General features: G+C 38.4%; 1 protein-coding gene across 2 annotated transcripts in view; it reads left to right on the forward strand.

Annotated features, from left to right (window-relative positions):
- The window catches only part of ATP8A2 (ATPase phospholipid transporting 8A2), a 319,093-nt gene that overhangs the window by 192,193 nt on the left and 103,659 nt on the right, over positions 1-23,241 (forward strand). For both annotated transcript variants that reach the window (XM_058827389.1, XM_058827399.1), the window contains 5 exons: positions 12,787-12,861; positions 15,529-15,651; positions 16,660-16,738; positions 20,394-20,455; positions 20,789-20,845. In XM_058827389.1, coding sequence (XP_058683372.1) covers positions 12,787-12,861; positions 15,529-15,651; positions 16,660-16,738; positions 20,394-20,455; positions 20,789-20,845 — 396 coding nt within the window. The remainder of the gene's footprint in view (positions 1-12,786; positions 12,862-15,528; positions 15,652-16,659; positions 16,739-20,393; positions 20,456-20,788; positions 20,846-23,241) is intronic.

Here is a 23,241-nt window from a genome sequence, read left to right on the forward strand (position 1 = left end):
TCAGGCTTAGAGCATTCACAGAACATTTGGAACCAATTTAAGTGGATTTACAATCACATCACAGTTAAACCACTTGTAACTTCCTTGTGTAGACAAGCCCGTATGGCAGGCAAGGGAACATTTGTTTATCGTTTGGATGACTACATGAGGGGAAAGAGGATGTCAGAAATAGCCTTCACTTCACTATTTGGGGATTTTAGCTCTGAAAGTTGAAAGGTGGGGGGAAAAGCTTGTTATTATATTTGCACTACTCAAATATTAGAAGAAACTTTAAACCACTTTACATTGGGTTCTGTCTCAGTCACTCAATTTTAACAATAGAGAATGTACCACTACATGCAGCCACATGCAGCCACTTGTGGAGAAATACATCCAGAATTTACATTTCAGACTCTCTACCCTTAGTAAACTACATGTTTTTCAGGTAAATTATAAATATAATTAGTGTTTTTAACCCAAAAGTTTTAATTTTGCTTAGTCCCCAGAGATGGTAACCATCCATTTTCACTGCTGTAATGTTAGGTCATCAGATCATTTTAAGATGGCAAGTGGTTACTTGCACTAGTGATGAGTCATTCAGAAGTTGCTATTCAAAGCTGAGGTTTTATTCCCCTGAAAATAACTCATTGAGGAAAAGCCCCAGCCTCAGAGCCACTGTATGTATGACACTGCTAATTCCTGGGCTGCACGAGGCTGGAAGGCCTTTGCAAGGTGCTGACGTACAAATGTTTGGTGTCCTTGGTGCCTTCCATCATTCCTGGGGAGTTACCCTCTGTCTTGTTTGTCTTACTAGAATCAGGTTCTAGCATGAACACGTGCTCCTTTTGTTCAGATAATACAATGTTCTAATTCAATACTACTGAATATTTTCCTCTTGAGAGAAAGAGGATCTGACAGATTAGGAAATATTTCCTAATGTAAAGGCTATGGCAGCTTGGGTTTAATGATATGAATTACCTCACAATCAACATGCCCTCTTTAGGGTCAGAATGTTTTCATGCTTCTGAAACAGAGCAAAAGTTATTTCAACTTCCAACTGAAATAACCACCTTGCCCCCAGAAGTACAATGCAATTGTTTTACATTTTTCCAGACTTCAAGCTCAGATATCAAGAAACAGACCACAGGCAAGAAAACATGTACATAGATTCTATAGAAGATCATACAAGATTTTCCCTTCCATCCCCTATGAGAGATGCAACCAGAGATGTAAGGGAGGATGCAACCAGCAGTGAGGAATTGCCAGGTCTACTTTTGGGTAATTTGTCATAGAACAGGGTGCTTTCTCTGAAGAAATGAGTTTATATGGCTCCTTTTGAGCACAGCAACTCTGAGTGTCCCATGATTATAAAATTGAAGAGCAAAGCACCTGTACAGCAAAAAAAGAACATTCATTTGATATGGCAAGTTCACAGTATGGCACATATAACATCAGCTCACATTCATTCTCTTGGATTAACCTTCAGGCTAAATCATATTTAAAACAAGATACTGTTGCAGGACGTTTACAGGGACTTAAGAGGGAACAAGAAAGTCACAAAGGAATAGAGCTGTGAAGGTTACTTCAGAGGCGAGGCACAGGAGACTTGGAAAATCCACAGAGCTGGATATTTGCAGATACTGAGTGAGCACCTGGAGACTGCATGGCTCGTACTTTTTCCTAGGGCTTGGAATGTATGCATGTGCTTTTAAAAATAGGTACCTGGGTGGGATCAGACATTTGTTTGAATGGGTGTGACTGTTTCGATGCTCTTACGCCAAGTTAGCATTTACATTTCTTGGTGGAACTGAGATGCTCCTTCAGGGACCTGAGCCCTTTCCCCAGTAACCAAGATCTTGGGAACATGCTTCCAAAGAGGAAAAATTGTATGTTGCATATGACATGGAGAGAAGTTTCCCCATACAGCTGATAAGTCCTATTTTCTGGTTGCCTTCAATTTGCATAAAGTGCTGTGAGGGTGGTTTTGTTGTTGGGGTTCTTTTGGAGTTTTTTTAAAAGGTCTTATTGTATCTCCATTAAAGTATTGAATGACTACATTCCACACCTGGGAGAACTACTTTTCTAAAGATGTATTCTATCCCTACCTAGAATGAAGGGAGAAAGCAAGATATATCATAACTATGATTTAGTTGGACAATTTTTTTACATAATACATGGTTTCCATACAGAAGACTGTCTTTCAGAACCTCTGCAGTGTTCTGAAGAGTTCAGTGTCCTGATAATTCATTAAGAGGGAATAAATAGACATCTTCTCTGCATTTAATTCATCTGGCTTGGAAACTGAACACATCTATTTATTCCTTCTTGTACTCTTTAAGTGCTTTAATGTACCTGAATCTAGTTCTGAAGTACAGCTGCTGTTGGAGCAGTAGAAGGGATGTGTACTGCAGCTAGATCATGGGAATCATGGTATGGGGGCTTTCTGTACATATGTCCCTGCCTCCCATTTCCTGCAGTACTAGAAGCTAATAGTACTTGCTTTCTTTACACTAGTTAGTCAGTGGGGTTATACTACTGAGGTTATAAATTCATTTGGCGTCCAAAATAGCTTTGGGGTCTTGTATAGTGTTTCATGGTTCATACATATTTGCTATTTTTTAAGTGAGCTTGTAGCTAGACTTCCATCATAGTTTCTTTTTCTGTGTTGTGTAAAAGATGGCAAATGCATCTTCATTCTCAGAGTTGCTCCTTAGAGCATTGCCAAAGCTCAAACCTCATTTGTAGACTTCATTCCTGTGAGTGTCATCTCAGATTTTCATTAAGCATAATCTTATTGTGGTTTTGAAGAACTTGTTAAGAAGAGAAAGCAGAGATATTGTCTGGGGGCAATTTGGTGGTCATTTGTCTTGAAGAGTTCACCCAGCAAGAAGGTGATGGTGCAAGTTAACTCTCTCTGATTAAAAATTTGCAAAATGCTGTGAAACTAAGAACTGGTTTGTGCAGACATCATAAGTCTGCCATAGTCTCTCCTGTATTACCCAGCCTTATTTATGAGAGACATTCATAAAAAGGAGTCATTTCTGCATGCTTGATATTGTGAGTGTGCAATACCTTCCTAAAGCCACTTAATGAAATCTTAGACTGAATTTGGGAATCATGTGAATGCTTTGCTCCTCTTTGTGAGCTTATAGGTTTTTCTTCTCTATGGTAAATACCTAGCTAGCAAAGAAAAACTTAGGTTTTCTTTGTACACAGCTCTATCAGAAGATATGGCAAATGCTTTAAAGGCACCCCAAGAATTTCTTTGTATGTATTGCAGGGAAAGCAAGCTAGTTGCTTTCCTAAAGAGGTTCAAACATTATTTCTGTAGTGAGAAGTACATCAGTAGGTAATTTACTAGTGAAGTGATTGCACATGTTTACAATGTGCTGCGTATTTTGGCAAAAGATGTTTAGTACCCAATTCTTTTAGCTTTTGCCAGCATGTAAAGCAATAAATGTAGACTTAAGTTACCAATATTGTATTTTCTGCATGAGGGGAGGGGCAAGGAGAGCAGGGGACAGATTTTTTTTCTACTAGTTTTGAAGCTTAAGGAAAGGGGTAGCATGTTGAAAAGCAGCTGTGTGCAAAACAAAATGCTAGGTCCGGTATATTATTAGATTGCCCCATTGACCAAGAAAATGGATGTGTTAATAAAAATGGAACAAATGAAATTAAAGTACTAGGAAGCTTTTCAGATTGCATTGTGTGTCCTGGTAGTTTTGGGCTAGAATATTGTCTCTGTGCTGAAATGCTAATAGGGTTGTGGGTAATGAGAAACATGGGCTGCTCCTGGGATTCGCCCTGTGAAGGTTTACTCTTGTCAGTATGGCAGAAGATGAGCTACAGTTTCTATAGCGGTCTGGCTTTTCTGTTGCTAATTTTGCTATTTTCCTTGGGTTCCAAGCTGTCAGGAAACTTCGTATAAACTTCCTGGATAAAAGTATCTTAATTCAAGGTCTTACAGAGACTGAATTTTATTTCATAGGGAGGAAGGGGAGAAAAACAGACTTGCAAGGGAAACCTGGCCCTTCACGTAGCCATAACAGGGAATCCTAGGGGGACTGCGGTTCCAGACCTAAAATGACCTTGCTACAGAAGTGCTCCTATTAGACTAAATTCAGCAGCTCTGCAGAAGGATTCCTTTATGTGGTGACAAGAAAAGCAAAGTCTGTGAACCTGCATTTATAACTGTAACATAAGGGACTTCAGCAAATAAAAGTAAGAAGGGAAAGAATTGAAGTGAAATATCCTATAAAATAGGAACTGAATAGTAACAGGCAGGGTCTTGATCACTCTTAGTTTTATTCAGTCAGTACTGGGATTGCATCTCATCCTTGGAAATTTAAAAATAATTTTGATTACCTACCCACATTGCATAGGTTCATATCCAGGAAATAAGTATGCACAATTATATTTTAACTACAATAAATGAATATTATTTTTCTTATTACTTTTTATCCTATTGCTCATTGTGTTCATATGCAGGTATAAATGAATGCCTTTGAGTGTGGATTGGTAACTCTATTAAGCTACATATAGGTTAAATGGAAGCTGCCGGCTACACAATGCCATGAAATGAAAGAAACTAAGAGCAAAAGCAGTACCATTTTCTTAATGAATTGTACCATTCTTTACATTTCTGTCTCTAATTCAATACCTATCCTTCTCCTTTCTGACACCCATTACCCATAAAGGATTAATGCTTCTGCATTCATAAAAATCTTTACTACATTTCCGCTCTCCCCTTTCCAAATACACCAAATGTTTGGTAGTAGGGGCGTGTGTTGCATTCTCTGTGCTTATTTCTAGGTCTAGGTTTGTGTTGTAGCTCCTGGTCTCTATCTGTTTTTACTTTGGCATGAGAGGTTGGAAATGTTTTGTTGCTGCATTCTGTGGTGACATGTTTTTTTCAGCTTGCAGTGAGCCCTAGTGCACATCCCAGGTGTGTTTAGCTTCACTTTTGACTCATGGTATTATCAGGCTTCGTTCACAGAGCGCTGTGTGTTTTGTTGCCTTTCCTTCTGCTTCTATGTCCAGTACCAGATTGGTTGATGGTTTTTGTAGCTGCTTCTGTGCTTTCTTTCCATTGCCCTTACTTGGGTTATAGTTGTAGCATCTTTTCTTCCACAATTCCCTAAACTTCTATCTCAAATACTGCTTTTCTTGTTGTTGGATATATATTTTCTTAGTGGACTTCAACTGCTGAGGAGAATTGCAGGTGAATAAGTTACCTGAAACTGTTAACATTTTCTCACCTATCAGTGTAAATAGTTAAACTTCTTTCTTTCATTTGTTTATTTCAGCACTAGAAAGCAAATTAGGAATAACAAATCCAAAGCACTTCCATTACATTATCAGTGGTTAAAGATACCACATAGCTTCAGAAAAGCCAGCAGATCATTTAAAACCATATAGTAGCATGTCCTTATCATGTGTGTGTCATATGGGTCAAATACAGTGTTGTGAAACTTGTGTCAAGACCAGTCTGTCATGATTATGTGCTGAGGAGGTACCATAAGTTATTAATAGTCATATTGTCCTTCTCAGTTCCACAGTGATGTGCTAGTACCCAAGGGCAGGTAAAGAAATTGATTTGGTAAATCCAAGAGGCAAAAAACCCATCAAACAAGTCCCCCCCCCCCGACATGTTAACGGGCCTGAATTGACTCCAACCCTGTAGTCACTGCTGCTGTGTGCAAAAGGATGATGTCCATGTCAGTGGAAACCTTTCTTTACAGTTGCTTTCTTTGTAAAGGAAGGCTGATGGCACTGGGAGTCCATAGCCTGAGTTTCCATTGCTCAGCAGCAGACTGTGGCCTGGAGTCATGTTCCCAGCTTGCCAACCGAGCAGCTGAGCCCTCCTTGCTCCCCAAGCTGGGCATGGGAGGAGGATGTGGACAACAAGCTCCTGCCTTGTTTCCTCTCAGCCTGACTCCCAGCCAGAGCAGGACACCCTGGGTGCTTTGTAGGATAATGATTGGCAATTCCCAGCATCATTAGTCCTGGTAGCTTTGCTCTAGCTGTGGCTTTAGACCCCTTTGGCAGTGTAGATACTCTGAAACTCTGCATCATGGTAGGGCTTGACTGAACCAGGTTGGGTTTTAATTTGTTTTTTGACAAATCACTATGTGAGTACTGTGACTTCAAGGGTGTCCCATATATGTGTATGAAAATCCTGGTGTAGCAGTGTCAGCTTTCTTCAGATAACTCAAGGAAGGATGACGAATGAACTTGGAATAGGCTTGTCTGTATCTGTGAAAGGGAAATATTCTGAGGAATTGCTAAGTTTAACCACATCTTTTGACAAGTACATCTGCCCTTTGTCAGGGCAGGCCATTTCTAATCACATTATCATAGGCTTGCTTCTGCAGCAATTAGTGTGCTAGACAAATATTAAGTCCCTGGAATAGTTCACACCAAAAGAGATGGAGCAACAGCTTGCCTTCTCTCTATGTGATTTCATAAGATTTAAAAAAAAAAAAAGAAAAAAGCTATATTACATCTCTGTAAAATGTGCTCTAATGGGCTGTGTCTTCATTTTACCAGTGATGTAAACATGAGAAGGATAATTTAGCACACTGACTAGATGTTTATGTAACTCCAGGAACTAAAAAAAAGTAACTACCCAACAAAAGGCATTGGTATGGCCTGCTATGTTTTGTCATGTTATTTAAAAATATTTATTAGTGTATATGGGGCCGAATGTTGCTGGAAGAGGCAATCTTTCTAGATCTTACTGGTAAGATCTTTTGATGTTTGCTGCATTGTCATCTGCAGATGTGGTATCTTTCCACAATGCTCAAAACTCTTGGGATAAGCAGCATAATTGTTATCTAGTGAGGAAAAAACCCATATCTTTGCAGTTCTTACTTTGTTTTCAGGTCTTCAGAATTATTCTGAGGTCTGAAATGGGAAGAATTGTCAGTCCAAGTGTGGGGTGAGGCTCCTCTTGCCCTCTCCCCCTTCTATTCTGCTCCGTGCCTGCCTCTCATGTTGAATGTTACCTGTGCTTTGGAGGAAGGATGTTAGCAGCTGATCAGTTAAAGATGAGGAGCACAAAAACAATTTTTATAAGGAAGGAGTAAAATGTTCTGCATATGCCTCTTCTGTAAACAGTGAAAAACGAAGCTGATAAGATCTGTGCTCTTTAGTATGCTGAAATATAAACTACACTAAGTCAGGAATAGAAGAAATAGAATAGGAGAAATAACAGCTATTCAGGCTTATTTAATAAACTAATGTTTAAAGCCAGGAAGTCTCTATTGTAGTGGTTGCTCTAGTATCTATATGACGAAGTGTTGCATAGGGTTTTATTAATGAGACAAAACCAGCGTGAAACTTTGAAAATAATTGTTAACACTGGCAGAGAAGACTGGAGATGATTTTTAACCTTGAATAGGCACTTGTTTGGAGTGCATAGGCCTAAAGCAAATGCTTTTCAGCTGTAAAATATCGATCTGTTTTCAGCAAAGAATTAATAAACACTGGGGGGAATAAAAGGAGCAAGGGAAATATTCCTCAGCAAATGAAGTGAGTCTCAGACAGCCATGCCTACCCTGTCAAATCTTATTACTAACACACTTTGCCTGCATTATAAAATTGGTGCTGTACATGCTCTAATGAAGGAATTATTTTAAGGCTGTGAGCATTTGGGTAGGAATAAGAGGCTGGTGTTGAGAGAGACATCTGTAATGAGAGATCTTAAATCAGGATACATTATTAATAAACTGCACAGGAGACACATAGACCTGCTTTATTGGGCAAACTGTAAATGAGCCTATTTGGTAAGAACATGCAATATGTGTGTGTGGTGAGAGAGGGTATTTTAAGAATTTAACTAATTTCTGAATTGTAAAGGCATCCAGTCTGGCTATAATTGGTGCCTGTGGCAATTGTTGGTACCCTGACTACATTAGCTTTCTGTGCCCTTTGGCAGAATTGGGAAAACATTTCTAGTACTCGTTAAGCTGTCTATTATCAAGCCTTCATAAATATACACATTTAGAATAGAGATGATTTGCTATCCCAGTGCCTTAGAGCGCTTAAATAAATTAGTTCCTACTATTTCAGGCGTTAATTTTGCAGTAATTATGCATGAAGCAATAATGCAATTAAAATTGCCTTCCAACTTGCTCAAGTGGGAATATTTTTTGAAAATAATACTTGATCTTTTTTCAAAATACACTCTAGAGCAGGTGGATGTGCTGTGTAGCTCAAAACAGCAGCATGGGACTGTTCTACCTTGAGATCCTCAGTTTGCCTGCAGCTGAAGTCAATATTAACCAAGTATTACCATCTGTTGGCTTCTGCTGACCTCTGGTTTATTCCCCTCTCCCCTTTCTCTAGTGGCAAAATGCCCACATCACAGCTGGCATCAAGACCTTCAGCAGTGGGGTTTCTTATTTAAAGAATGCAGCCACACTTCAAGGCAGGAACCATGGGCTAGCTTTCAGTTTGCAATGTTCCAGTTTCTTTTTGCATGGTACCCACTGGTTTCACATCTTTGCAATATCTGCTATAATAAAGCACAGCAATGTATCAGCCCAGATTTCAGCCTTAGGTCTGAATCTCTTTACATTTAAATTGGATCTTTTGTTTCTTGGAAGAAAAATATATATTTTGTAGCTGAGTTACAAATAAGCTTTTCCAGCTTTTTGGCAGCTAGGTAATAGTTAAAGTGAAAAGATTTCTTCTTTCCAGCCAGAAAAGAGGTTTAATAACTGTGGGTCCATTTGTTCATAGCAGTACTGGAGCTGAGCCCTGCAAACCCCTGGAGCTTGGCAAGCCAGGCAGACTTGGCAAGTTTTCCTACCAGCTTACTGAGTCTGAGTCAAGCATGGCTTGCTGCAACTTCAAATATATCTAGTACATTTCGTTAACATGAACATTAAGGTGGAGGGTTTGGGGTTTTTTTCCTTTACTGACCTTAAGGTATACCATGCTCTCTCTACAAACAGCTGGTCCTTAAACCGTGCATGGCAGTTCATGGCTTGTGTTAAATTCAAAATAAATGTGTACTGTATGCAGAGTATCTGATTTACTCTTGACATGAAGATATTGAGGAGGTATGAGACAGTATCCCACAGTCTTTCTGTCAGTCGACCTTTGGTAGTGTGAATCTGTGGAAAAAACAAGCATAGCCATTGCTTTTCAGTGCATCATAACAGCGATAACTTTTGCCCTCTGTTTGGAGCCTGTGGTGCATGAAGAGTTGTGTAAGTGTTGGAAATGCTCTCACTTCTAATTTTTACCTGTGTGGGCACTGCTGAAAGAAAAAGAGCTCAAACTGGACTTTTGAATTGGCTGGACACTGAGCTTTCTATATGTTATTCTTACCTATCCAAATTATATCAGCCTTTGAAATAGGGAGAAAACTTTTCTGTAGAAGGAAATTCTTTCAATGTTGAAAAATGCTACAGAAGACTCTAGATAGTACACTACCTTTTTATTCCAGTCAGATGCAACCATCTTAGTATTCTCCTATATTGACTCATTCGTTTCAATGTGGTGTTAGCAGGGTCTTTAGTGAATTCTGCACCATGCAGTTGAGGCAGGGCAGTACATCTTGAGAAGAAAGAATTGGTCTGTTGAGTGGGTGTTTTTCACTTTGACAGTCTGTCTGCTGTTTTGTAAGGCATCCTAACAGCTCTGCTCTTCCCAGTTTTATTCTGTCGTCGTTATTGCTAATTTTTTTTTGTCAGGAAATGTGAATCTAAGAATCTAAAATGTTAGATTTGCCTGGTTTAGGGCTTGTCTTCTAGCCATGGGCTAGCTACAGAAACTCTGGCTGCTTTGTTTTACCCTCCTGGTGGATAATCAGCTATGTCTGTTGCTGGAGGACTGGTTGTGGGAAGCTATGGCTTCAGAAAGCGGTTGTTTCCTAAGCAGCACAAGCCAATGCTATAAAAGGCCTCATCATTTGCTACCAAACCTTTGAAGTTTGCTTTGCACAGTGGGATCTAGAAAACTCAGCAGAGCACAGTCAGGTTGCCAACTAAGCCAGACAGGCTTCTGATTTGTGAGCTATTTATTGTTTCTAGCATTAGTGCCCTCATTCATCATTGCAATTAATTGCAACAAGCCTAGATGAAGGAGATGATAAATGCTTAGGTCATTATTGCTAAATATCTGGGTGCATGCTTTTTTAAAGCTTGGATTCTTCCTAGAAGAAACCCTTGAGTTCTTAACTTGAACACCCCAAATAAATTGTGGTTTGTTTTTGGGACCTGAGTCTTTGTACCAAAGAGGTTTCATATGTTTCTTTTTGAAGGGCTGGTATGTAGAACTGGCTGGAACACTGCAAAGGTGAGAGTGTGACTGGCCAGTGTGCTGCTTTGGGCCATTAATTGTGTCCTTAGAGTGAGATTTAGAGAGTATTCCTTCAAGGTATCAATGCAATATAACTGGTGATAAAAAGTTGGGATTTATTGTGTGTCTTTTGTCCTTTTTCTGGACAGAGCTGGTGAGGTGAATGCTTAAAGGCTCTTTTAATTGAATCCATGTTTAACAATGGGAAAGAAAGAGGCACTTTTCTTAGGAAACCTAAGAAATATTTTGCAGTTTATACTAGGATGGTGCATTGCAGCTAAATGGTAAAGGAATGAAGCTGTTAGCCCTTCAGAAAGCTTACAAGGGCACTTGCCAATGACAAGCTGCAAAAAGGGCAGCAGGTATTGAAAAGTGCAAACTTCAGGGTAATATAGTGAGAAATAAATAGAAACTTGCTACTCAAAAGAGCAGCTGACAGTTTAAAAAATTACAGGAAGTAATTTTAAATAGATGACCAGCTGTGAAAAGCATAGCTATAAACAGATGAGTTGGAATCAGTGTCATTGTTTCTTACTTGAACAATGAGAGTTCATTAGAACCGATGATTAATTTCAAACAAGAATGGTGATATAATAGCTGTAAGAAGTAGAGAAATAAGAGTTCAGCTAACCTGGTTTTTGGTTTGTGAACAGTGGTAGTTCTCTGACAGACTCATCTGGTCTCCAGCTTTCCTTCTGTGATTTTTTTTTTTTTTTCATATTGCCTTTTGCATCCACAGCATCATCTGGGAGACATTTCCATAGACCAGGCATGTACTGCGTGAAAAGGTTTCACTTTTTCCTTTTGTGTAGCATATGAATTTCATGTCTTACAGCAGTGCCTATTTGAACAGCTATTTGTTATCCTTTCCAATCTTGTGAATACTTTAATATTCCATGAAGTTGCCTCTGTCCAATGTTGGAGTCCTGGTCTGTTTAGATATTACATCTATGAAAACAATGATAGTTCTTGATACAGTCTCATTTTTATTTTGAGTTTGTTGGGGGGGTTTTGGGGGGTGTTTTTTGTTTGTTTGTTGTTGTTGTTTGGTTGGTTTGTTTTGTTTTTTTTCTCCCTGATTATTCTGTATCCATTTTAGGTGGGAGCAGGGAAGAGATTAGATGATGTACAGCTAACTACTTGTTATCTGAGGTGTTCTGCTAATACTGCACAAGTGCACAGAATAGATTATGCTGGTAGGAGAGTGCTGCCCAATGACTGACAAAATGGTTTCAGAAAAGATATCTGGCAGTAAGTGCCATGGGCTCTCAGGGAGAGGGCAGGGAATGGGCATGGTTATCACTTGGCTGGTCTGCAATACATAGTGCATCCAGTGCAATGTGGACTTGTAAAGTAAATGCAACACAAAATATGTTGAAAGAGGGTCGTTAGAGGGAGTGTTCTCACCTGCAATATTGAACTAATTTTGAACAAAGTAGTATGGTGTACTGTGGATTTTGAAAGGGACTGTAGCCAGGAATTCTCAGAAATCTTTTGTTATCTAATAAGTGTAATTTCACATATAAACTGTTTCAGGATGCCCTTAAACTTGCTATTGTTCTTCCAGTTTCCAGTTTACTTGGAAAATGATAATTCTTTCCCTTCTTTGTTACATTGTTTCCTAAGCTTCTTTCAATGTCCACTAAGAAACTGTGTTCCAACCCAGTACAGCAGTTCCTGCTTCAAAAAGGTGCTTAAGCAAGATGAATGGGCTCAGAAAAGCTGCATCCACAGAAATGCTGAAAAGAGTTTACCTGTGCAGTGAAGCTTAAAGCTGTTTCCTGGGACTGTGTCATTACAGAATCCCCCCAAATTGGAAGGCAATTTGAAGTCCATCTAGTCCAATCTTCTGTTTAAAGTAGGGTGAATATTAAATGCAAACCAAGTTGCTCAGGGCTTGCCCAGTTGCATTTGTAAACTTGTTAAAGGATGAAGAATCTGCAGCCTGTTTTGGAACCGCTTCCAATTTTAATTGTTAAATAGGTAGTTTATTAAATAATAATATTTGCATAATTTATATAATAAAATTATAGTCATGATCATGTTAACTGACAAATAGATATCATTATAAGGTCTGGGACTGTAAAAATGCAACACAAGTTAGGCAGAATACCCATCAAAACACAGTTATCTTGAAAATTCAGTTCTTTACCAAACATGATGGAAATGAGATTGGCTTCTAGCTTCAAGCATGTAAATTTGCCAGTGATAAGGATTTTGTAATAATTTGATGCCATCTGTTTTTTTAGAGCAATGATGTAAATACAACAGATTGGTCCATAGCCTGAATATTTTGTTTTAAATAAGGAGTACTCTGCCAGTATTTAAAATGTTGGACTTGAAAACTGCCTGGCACTGCTGATAATTATTTTTAGACCATGACAGGCATCTGTCTCCAGATGGTGGTCTGTATTCCACATCCTTCTCCTCTGCTGTAAATGGAAGAATGTACTGCAGGAGTAATGTAAAGCTCTTTGTAACTTGTCTCTTTTTCAGCTTTGGTTTGCTTTCGTTAATGGATTTTCTGGGCAAATCTTATTTGAGCGATGGTGCATCGGTCTGTATAACGTGGTAAGTGCTACATGTTTTGACTTGATAACACTTGGGACTACTGTATTATTTTGTTGTGTCACATTTTTCACAGGTAACTGTCCTAGATGTATGTCAGGAAAGGTGAGTTCATTTTCAAAAGCCATTCTGAATCCACCATGAGGCAGGAAAAAAAAAAATTACACTTTTATTGCAAAATGAAAATTTGGGAGAACACCTTAAAAACAGATGTTTAGCCTACTATAACCTGCATAAAACTGCAGATTTTAGATAGAATTTAATTTCCCCTTTGAAAGCATTTTCACTGTTTTGTACTGAATATTTTGGTGAGAGTCAAAATACTCCTAATCTCTGAGTTTTGATGAATTTTTTTCTTTCAGAAAAAAAAGAGTTAGGCGCTGAGAACTATTAAGCAGTTGCTTTGGATTGAATCATGCTCCATTAGATGCAGAAAGAGAAGCTGCATCACTGTGTCATCAGCATTTTGCACTTGAAACAAGAGCAGGATGTGTCAGTCTGGGAGTGGTTTCTGATTTTCAACATGGCCTACAGGGTGCCACACTGTCATATGACTTTATTACTTTAATCAGTAGTATTATTCTAATCCCACAGATTAAAGTCTGAAGGATCTCCGGAACCAAGTTCTGCAGCATACCATAGACTTCTGTTAGTGTTTTCAACAGTGTCACCTTTGTAATGTTACGAGTGGCCCAGTGTCTGGATTTATAAACTGTTAGGACACTATTAAAGAGTCTCTTTGCAGGGAGGGAATTTATTTTTTTTTCTTCAAAAAAAGTCATTCCAAATATATGCTAATACAGAAAAAGACAGCAAATTATCACTGAGTAGTATTAATGGAACAACTTAACTTCTGTCACATTAGTTTTAAAAATGATGGCACAAACCCCCATATTCCATAAGATTTCATACTCTTAGTTGAAGATACTTATTCAAGGATTTATCATTCCCTTGATTCCCTTCACCCTAATTTCCTGACTATTATGCAGTCTCTGTCATTCATGTTTAGATATTTGCATCTATTATCTTTAAACCTTACTTGATGAATCTATCTACTCTACCTAAAGCTTCTGGATAAAACTCATCTTCTGCAATCAGAAGCTAAACCTTGTTTTTAAGGTCATTATTTTCTAAAATTAGAACTGGTTGTGTAGACTCATAGAGAATCAAGTGCTGGTAGGATACTGGGGACTGCCACAATTTGTAGGGCTTAGATTTTGAAGTGCTTTTAGCTGAGTCATTCTCTTCTGTGCAGATTAACCCTTTCTGTCATTAGTAGTCACATTAAAATTTGAAGTGTATGAAATCATAGTGGCGTTGTAAATTCCTGATTTTGCACTGGTTCACACTGGAGGTTTTCCTTTGTCATCAAACCCACTAGAAGATTTACTTCAAGTGAGAATGTAAATGCCCCAATAAACACAAGAAACCTGGGGAAGTACATTGAAGCTGTATGAGAACATGGTCTTCTTTGGAATATATTGGACTGGTGCTCTCAGTTGTCTCCCCTCAGCCTGTGCCATTTTGGCCATCTGATTTGTCACTTCATGAATGAAGATACACAATTCCTGCTGGACTGAGGGTTGTAATTACTGATTCTCGCTCGTCTCTGTTCCTCCCCATTGCTCTTTGTCTGCTCCCCGGCTGCCAGCGTGCTGCTGGTGGGAATCACAGCCCGCCTTCTGCAAATGTGCACACACCCTAGAAACAGTTCATAACTCCAACCTGCCTCTTGACTTTAAGAACACTTCTCAAACTGTTAAGAATATATGTATGTATAGGATTAAAAGTGATGTTTTTGATGTAAACTATTGATGTAAAAGGAAGTGAATGAAGTTTAGACTTGCACCATGCTGTTACTTTCACTCTGTGCCTGCACTGTAGACCACAAGAAACATGGATACTCAAACTGGCTTTAAATGAGCTGCCTCAGATCCTGGAAACACTTTAAGAGCACCAATGTTAAAGTCAGTGGAGGCTAATTTACTCTGCTTCTGGCAGAGTGTCCCACTGCCTGTCTCGGAAGGCTTCCGAGGCTTGGTCATCCAAGCGTCTGCCCGTAGCACAGACACACACTGCAGATAATTTGTTCCTATCAGTTCATGCCTGCCAGGGGAATCCCCAAAGTACCATAATGCAGAATGGCCTTTGTTGCTCAGTAGATTTTTTTTTTTAATGTGATTTCCACATTTACTCTGTCTGTAAACTTAGCAGTGGTTAAGCACGTTGCATATCTAATTAAGGCTACAACTGCAGCTATATTGGAACCTATTCCCACAAGGCTATTTTGTAAAAATACATGTTGCCCTTCCTTTGCAGTCTGATATGTCTGACCCTCGCTGGATTAGCTGGTACATCAGAAACTAATGATGCTTAACTTCTTGGGTTTAAGCTTATTGGTTAATAATATGTATTTTCTTTCATGTTTCTTTTGTTCATAAGTCAATATTTGAGAGTTACAAATTGGTGAAAATAATGTTTGGACTTGTTTGGACTTGTTTGGACATTGAAAATAGTCCAAACATGCTAACATAACAAATAACATGCTAGGTAGTAGTAAGTCTTCACTGAAGTTTGCAGAAATTTTGCTTTTGTCTGGATAAGGAGACATTATATGAGATACACTTAAAAATAAGAGCTGCTTTCAATTAGTATTTGCTTTCCTTGCAGATTTTCACAGCACTGCCACCCTTTACTCTGGGAATTTTTGAACGATCATGTACTCAAGATAGCATGCTTAGATTTCCACAGCTATACAAAATCACTCAAAATGCAGATGGCTTCAACACAAGGGTAAGGAACTGTTACTCTAAGAAAAAACAAACATTCTTATATTCCAGATTTATCTTGTCAGAAAATAACTTTTTCCCTGATGTTACTTCTTCTTTATGCTAACCACTGAGGGTGATTGTTCAGCCTTCCAGTTCCTTTAAAGGGATTAAATTATATTTAAATAAAAAAACATCCTTGTTTATAAATAAGGATTTTCTGCTGTGACTTCACCTGAAACTGGTCCTGAAATATCCATAAACTTTGATTCGAAGTTAGATTCATATCCAAGCATGATTTTCCAATTCACAGCTACTGATAAGTCATGATGACATCGCCTGGATTTATTTAACATATGTGTTGTGATAACAATTTCTGCTAGGGTGCTTTTTCATAATTAGTATAGCTCTGTTCCAATAGTTCTTTTGGAAAATAGAATATGAATTGGCTTATTTGGACTTCTGATTTTTGAAGAACACATTTTACTCCATTTTGCTGTTTAAATGCTGGAAAATGCCAGCACTTGGGATTCTGTCTTTTCCATAACAAACACATCTAAATGTATTTCTGTATGAAGGAAGCTGTATGATTGCTTTGTTTGGAGAGGAAATTGAAAAGTACATAAAGCTCTAATTTGTTAAAAATCTGCTAGTTAAAAACTGGGGGGCACAAAGTATTTGTCCATTGAAAGAAAACAGAACATTTCATAATACCGAATCATTCTTTAAAAATTATTCTTTGAGGTAATTAAACAAAGTTGACTCAATCTGTCTGCCTTATTTCAATAAAGATCTTAAACTGAAGCATGCTTGCTTATTATGCTTCAGGTTGGTAGAATAAAATGATCGAACCGGACCAGTGTTTTCTTGTGAAAGAGCAAAAATTGTAGGAGAAAATAGATCCTGCAGATGTTTAGGTATTTCACTTCAGGACAAACATTTTCTGACTCTAAACTACACAATGAAGTGTTTGTTGGGAGTTAGAGGTCAAGAGTTTTGGACTTTACTGATGGCTTGGTTTGTTTTCCCTCAGGTTTTCTGGGGTCACTGCATCAATGCCCTTATCCATTCCATCATTCTTTTCTGGTTTCCACTGAAAGTGCTGGAGCATGGTAAGGGCTGCATTATTTCTTACGTCAGTAACTGATGTTCAGTCTTACAGAACCAGGCTGTTTGCAGAAGGGGGGGTCGTGACAAGTCCCAAGAAATAATGCTGCCAGACAGTTCAATAGTCTTTAGCTGCTGAGCTTGGCGGGTTGTCTAGTGGCTTTCAGAAATTATTCTAATGTAACATAATTATTGTTCAAATAGTGACTTTAATAGGTGAAAAATGAAACTACTGCTTTGCTAAGAAGTCTTACCCAAATACTGAGTGATGTTTCACAAAATGCCTTTTTTTTTTATGGTAGTATGTTGAGCTCTCAACATTTGTTTGAATAATGTTCTTACAGCAGCTGCCTTAGAACCATTTTCTTTATGTATTGTTGGAACTCTCCCATTCCATAATGCAGCACTGTGGAAAAGAATTGGCTGGAATGGAAGTAAACCGGGTCAAGAGTCAGAGATGCTGGGGAAATGAGACTATTTGGTGTACAAATGAGGGTTATTAAGTCATGCTTTTCAGGGTAATGCAACTACATGGTATTTCAGGGACCAGTAAATCCTGTATGGTTCCTACCTAGCTTTCCAGTATAGGAAAGCTATCCCACCTGTGTAGGTGGGATAAAACATAGGAAATCTGTTCTTTGATTTGTGTAAGAAATAGGGTTAGATCAGATGAGGAATTTAGGGCTGGTGAAGAGAATATTTATCTAAAATCATAAATTTTTCAGAAGTGAAACTCTTTCCTGGAAAAGACTAATTTTAAGAAAACCTTCTCAGCTTCAGAATGGATTACCTGGGGAGGAGGTGAAAGAAATAAAAAGGGAGGGAAGATGAATGCTCATGTCAGAGGCATGATAGTAAAGATACTTGTGGGGGTTAGGTTCATGTTTCTCTACTTGTCTGATTAAAATGTCAGTATCATATCCTCAGTGGGAACTTCACACGCTGGCTGATGGACCATATAAGAAAGGGACTTCCCTTTCCTCTGTACATGGGCTACAAGATGGTTCCATTTCTTAGGAGAGGGGCTTTTATTGTTGGTTGATTCTTTTTTTTTTTTTTTTTTGAGGAATTTTGTTGTTCTGTTACAGTTTTTATTACAAATGTTAATCTTGAATAGCTCTTTGTAAAATTCAGCTGTAGAAATTTTAGGTTGACATCTGTAGTGTTTATAGTTAAAATTATATAGTCTTCCACAGATGTTTTTCTAGTTCCTAAATAGATAATGTGCTTTTCATTACAAAATTAGAATTATAAGACTGAAATACCATCTCAAAGAGTAACTTTCTGAGTTCCTTTGAATAGGTTGCTTAGTTTGTTTTCCAGAGAGGAATGAATATTAAATTTTCAAGTTTCTTTGCATTTCCAAGTGCAAGAAGGATTTCAGTGCCAGAGACAAAAATATGCCGTTCACACTGGGATGGTTCTTAACCTCTCAAGTTCCTTAGAATGTGAAGTACATGTAGTCCATGAATGGGCACTTGTATGACTTCAGAAATGAATGTTCACTGAGTGTCCTGCTGTTCTCATTAGCACAAATATCACTCCTTTCAGGACTGTGTAGCCTCCCAAAGTGAAAGGTCATGGAAAACACTGAAAAATAAAGACATTAACTTACTACATTAAAATATATGACTTTTAAGAAGTTGAGATGTACAGGAAAATTTATTCAATTATTTAAATGCTCACTGTGATGTTATACTAGAGCATGGCCGTGTCATGTCAGCTTATTCTAGCAAAACTGATATGTGTTTAGGCATGCCTTTTTCTTAATAAACTGAGCCTTTTGGCACCAAAAGGGTTCATTTGGCATGGTAGACTAAGACTAAGACTAAGTGAAGTGCTCTTCAACTTTTTCATTGTCACCAGGGGGAAGAACAGGGTGACTGTAAAATCTTGGTGTATCCCTGAATGATGTGGTAAATGCCTGAAGCCACTGGGGAGGAGCTGGGCTGAGGAAGATGGCCAGTGACTAGAAACCATGCCAATTCCTAACACAGCTGTCTCAGGCTTTAGCTCCAGTTGCAGTGTTAGTCACTAGTCTATCTGCTGCTATTTCTTAGCAGTTAATATTGAAAATGAAGCAGGGATACAGAACTAGCAACTTCTGGAAAATACTCAGAGCCTGTCAGTTCTTTGGACACAGTCACGTGCAGCATGGTAGAAGGAGAACAAAACAAGTAGCTTGGGTTAGCTGTACTGACTAAATATATAAGATTTTTTTAGCTGTAAACTAGGCAGGGTCTTCATCATCGAGGTCAGGGTGTCAGAAACTCTTCTTTATAGACTTTTAAAAAAATGTACTGATCCTGGAGTACACAGCCTTTGTTTAAGAATGCCAGATCCAGTTTTTCAAATTAATCTAACAAAATGTTACTATTGTTCATGCCTTGAGAGGCTACCTGGAACAGAGGCTAGAGAGTGTTAAAGGAGTAAAGTAGGTATTTATTAAAAGGGCTTCAAAGGATACACCTCAGGCAATACAAGAGCCTGGCCATGACTCTACCCAAGATGGATGTCAGATCACACATTTTCACACTTTTGTAAGTTTGAGTCCATTTATATATTGGGATTAATTGTTCAATTACAGCTTCAGGTTGTGAAGTCCTATCCTCCCAGTTTGCTGTCCTCAATTCGCTGTTCTTTGTCCTTTTTGGGCCTGAAGCTGCAGCGATGTTCTTGGGCTGAAAAAGGGTAGTTTTATCTAAGTACACTCTGAGGACAACTTGCTTACACTTCGTATGAAGTTCAGAGTTACATACTAACGCAGTACAGAATCTGGATAATATGAAAGCTAAAACTTAAGGCATCAACATGGTAGAAGCTCACTGTGCTAGGCAGTATGTGTTTAGGAATGAGTCCAAGGTTTTCTCTTAAGCCTTTTTGTCCCTGTTGTTCATGTATTTCCCTAATAGTTGTCTTAAAACATGTGAAAATAGCAATACGTATCATGCTTGAGTAATGCTTTAAAACTCCTGCGAGTACAAGTTCAGTTGGCATTCATGTGGTGGTTGAATGTGTACTCATGTTTGATTCAGCAAGGGCTGAGAGACTAAATGACATTTGAAGTATTACCAAGTTTGGCACTTTCAAATGATAGATTATCATGTGTGTACTCACCCTTGTGCTCACTTGATAGAGAATGGATGGGCAAAGACTGAATACTGCTCAGTTATTGACCTGTCCTCCAGTGAGATATTGTACATGTTTGTATGTGTCCTTTACAGATGAAACTGTCACTGCTCTTAATTCAGCTCTCTTTCACCACACCTCAGCTGGGGTTTTACTGCTTTTTCATCACAGGCATGCAAATAATAAGTATTGTTAGGGGTGGAAATTAGTACAGGACAGATAGCAACAGGAAAAGTGACAGTGGCATACCTCAGCTCTCGCTGGCAAATTTTAGGGTCTGGTGAACACTGCCCCTTGTGCTAGGCTAGCTTCTGGCAGCCAGGCTATGGATATGTGCTTTATCCGAGCACCGTGTCTGAGGCCCGGCTGAGCACAGCTCCTGTATTACCTCACAGCTTCTAAGAGTGCTTTTCCATGTTCAAAAAGGAAAGGTTGGGACCAGTTATTTTCTCCTGAAAATCTCCTTGTTCTTTTGTCCATTCTGTTTATAAGCTGATAACAAATGTGATCTTTTTTATCATCTTCTTTCAGATGCAGTATTCACAAATGGACAGGGAGTTGACTATTTATTTGTTGGAAACATAGTTTACACTGTAAGTTTGTGTATCCTAGCAATTTTTGAATGGTAGATTTCTTTCCAGCCTTTTTTTCACCACAAGAAAATGGTGTAAACCCGAAGAAAGGGTGTGAGTAAAATAAAATAAATCTGACGCTGTGTGTGTGATTTTCCCTCTTCCTTTTAATTTTCCCAGACATGCACCAACAGTAGCTTCTGCTCTGTCCTTCCCCCATCCCCTGCCAAGTTCCTGGGTTGCTGCCTAAATGGTAGTAGCTTTTTGGGTGTAAAGGGGAGATTGGGCCATGAAAAGCTTGGAATTTGAGAGTGTTAGTAATGAAGTTGTCTTCTTTCTTTTTTTTCCTTGCAGTATGTTGTAGTCACTGTTTGTCTGAAAGCTGGCTTGGAAACCACTGCATGGACTAGAGTAAGTACTTTCTGGTATATTTTATTTTATTAGCACACACCTTCCTCCCTAATGAGCATTAATACAGATAAGAAGTACTGAAAATCATTTGGGACTTCAGAGTTTTAATTGGATCTTTCATGTAAGGACAGACTGCTAAGCTCCCTAAGTACAGAATATGAGAGGAATGAACTTATAGATCACATGATATCTGTGATGAAAAAAGGGCAGCCTGAATTAGGAAGAGTACACTAAAAGTGTACTGTCAAAATCTCTACTTAAAAATGAGGAAAATTTTGCATGAAATCAACATACTACTGTAATTGCTTAAGAAAATGCATCAAGAAAATTATCCTTTGTACTCTGTAGCTCCTTCAAAATTAATGCAATAGGGAATGAAAGGTGTGGGCCCACAGATCAATAACTGGGGTTTGCAAACATCTTTGAACTGAGTAAAAAGAACCAGTGATGACTTCACATTGGTTGAGTTGTTTTGGTTTGGTTTTTTTGAAACTTAGTGTAATAAGAATGTTAGTTAAATAGTTACATTGGTACCTTGCTTTGAGTTATTTACTTGAAATGGACAAGTGCTTTGTTACTGGTAGGTGACAGAATCCAGCAGGGCAGTGAGCTCCAGAGAGGGTGAGGGACAGGGAAGGGAGGGCTCCTGTGTTGATGAATCTTCAACACCTTTCTCCCCTCCTTTCCCCTATCCCCTCTGAAACGCTATTTTTTTTAATTATAATGGAGTCCCTTTTTCTCCACCCTGGTAAGATACTTTATGGGAATCCATTTTTCATGACATACAAAGAAACTCTGTCCTCAAGAGTAAGATGTTTTGAGGACACATATTCTTATTCTACCAGTTTCTTGGAGGGTCTGACTTAGATCTTGTTAACCTCATTGCTTCTGTTAGTTGTAAAATGTTTTATTTCATTCCTCCCAGAGGAATTGTGAAGATCAATGAGCTAACATCTGTTCTGAATTTTAAAGATGATATGCTATCTGTATGGGTTATTTAATTGTTAAGGAGATGTTAATATTTTCTATCTTGTTCTCTCATCTGAAAATAAAATCTGGGTGTTTTTTACTGTTGCTTATGCATCAGTTCTGTGTTGTGTATCAACATTTTAAAATGCAAAAATCTTTAAATTGATCCCTTGTGCACCAGAAAGGCATATAACCAAGTCCTCATGGAAGGCATGTGAGCTTGTTTAGATCCTGTTTTGTTGTGAATTGTTTGATAGTTTCTCTTCTCTTCCCTGGATAGGTAATGGGTGTCTTTTCAGTTACTTGGGGATAATCATGATCCCCTCATTTCTAAACTTTGTTTTAAAAGATACCATAACTTCTAGTAAATATTGGAGTTCTATATGTTCTATATATATATATATGTTCTATAACACTGGCATTTTACAGAGAAATTATTGCTATTCACACAACAGTTGTGTTTAGAACCAACATTTTTCTACATATAATTCTAAATTCTGTCCCATTGCTTGGAACAGTGACTCATCATCTCAAAATCTGATGTTGGTTGTAGTTTCAGCTGCAAGTGAATCAACATACAAAAAATCTTCAGGTTACTTGAAGAGTGTTAAATTTATGACACTGAGTTAAGCCTCTTCTCCATCATCAAGTGGATTGATTACAGGCAGTTTGTTCTAGAGAATGAGAGGGGCATTGCCAACTGGGAGAACACAGTGGTTTCAGCAGAAAGCTTGAAATAAATAATGCAGTTAAAGTGTTTGGGAGCCTGGTATATCCAGTAGGTAGTATGGAAAGAAAGGCTGTGATCAAAGTGGTGACATAATGCACAATAAAATCCACACATTGATGTTGTGTGGGGTAGTTTTGTGTTATGTGTGGCCTATCTGGAACACTGCAGTAGGCTTTTTCCCAAACACACAGAGCTTTTTTCATCACTGTTTTACCACACTATAGGAACTGTTTCAGAAGCAGGGCACATGGGAGAGCCACACACTCTGTCTGGTTTTTCATGCAGGAACCTTGATTTCTTGTTTTCTGTCATTCATTTAACACATCTGATGGGCTCACTTTTAGTTTTGCACATCAAGTCTCCAGGGATAAATGCAGATGTCAGTGGAGAATCAACAGTGCAAACTTTGGTGGGATGGCTGTGTAAGGAACATTTTCAAGCAGGGCAAGGAGGGCTCTTACAGAACACAGAAGCTCTCTTAAAGGCAGAGAAGCAGTTTGGGCAGATACAAGCCTGAGATAATGAGATGATTGGGATAACCATAAGAAGGTAATGACAATATAAAGTGAGCAGTCTGCTCAGATGGAAAGGGTGAAGATCTTCAAAACTTGAAAACTGACCTAGCAGCAGAATGGAAAGAAAAACCTGAGTGAGACAAAAAAAAACCCTGATGTCATTTCACTAGCATAAATATACT

Source organism: Poecile atricapillus, chromosome 1, assembly GCF_030490865.1.
Source record: "Poecile atricapillus isolate bPoeAtr1 chromosome 1, bPoeAtr1.hap1, whole genome shotgun sequence".
Classification (NCBI taxonomy): Eukaryota; Metazoa; Chordata; class Aves; order Passeriformes; family Paridae; genus Poecile; species Poecile atricapillus.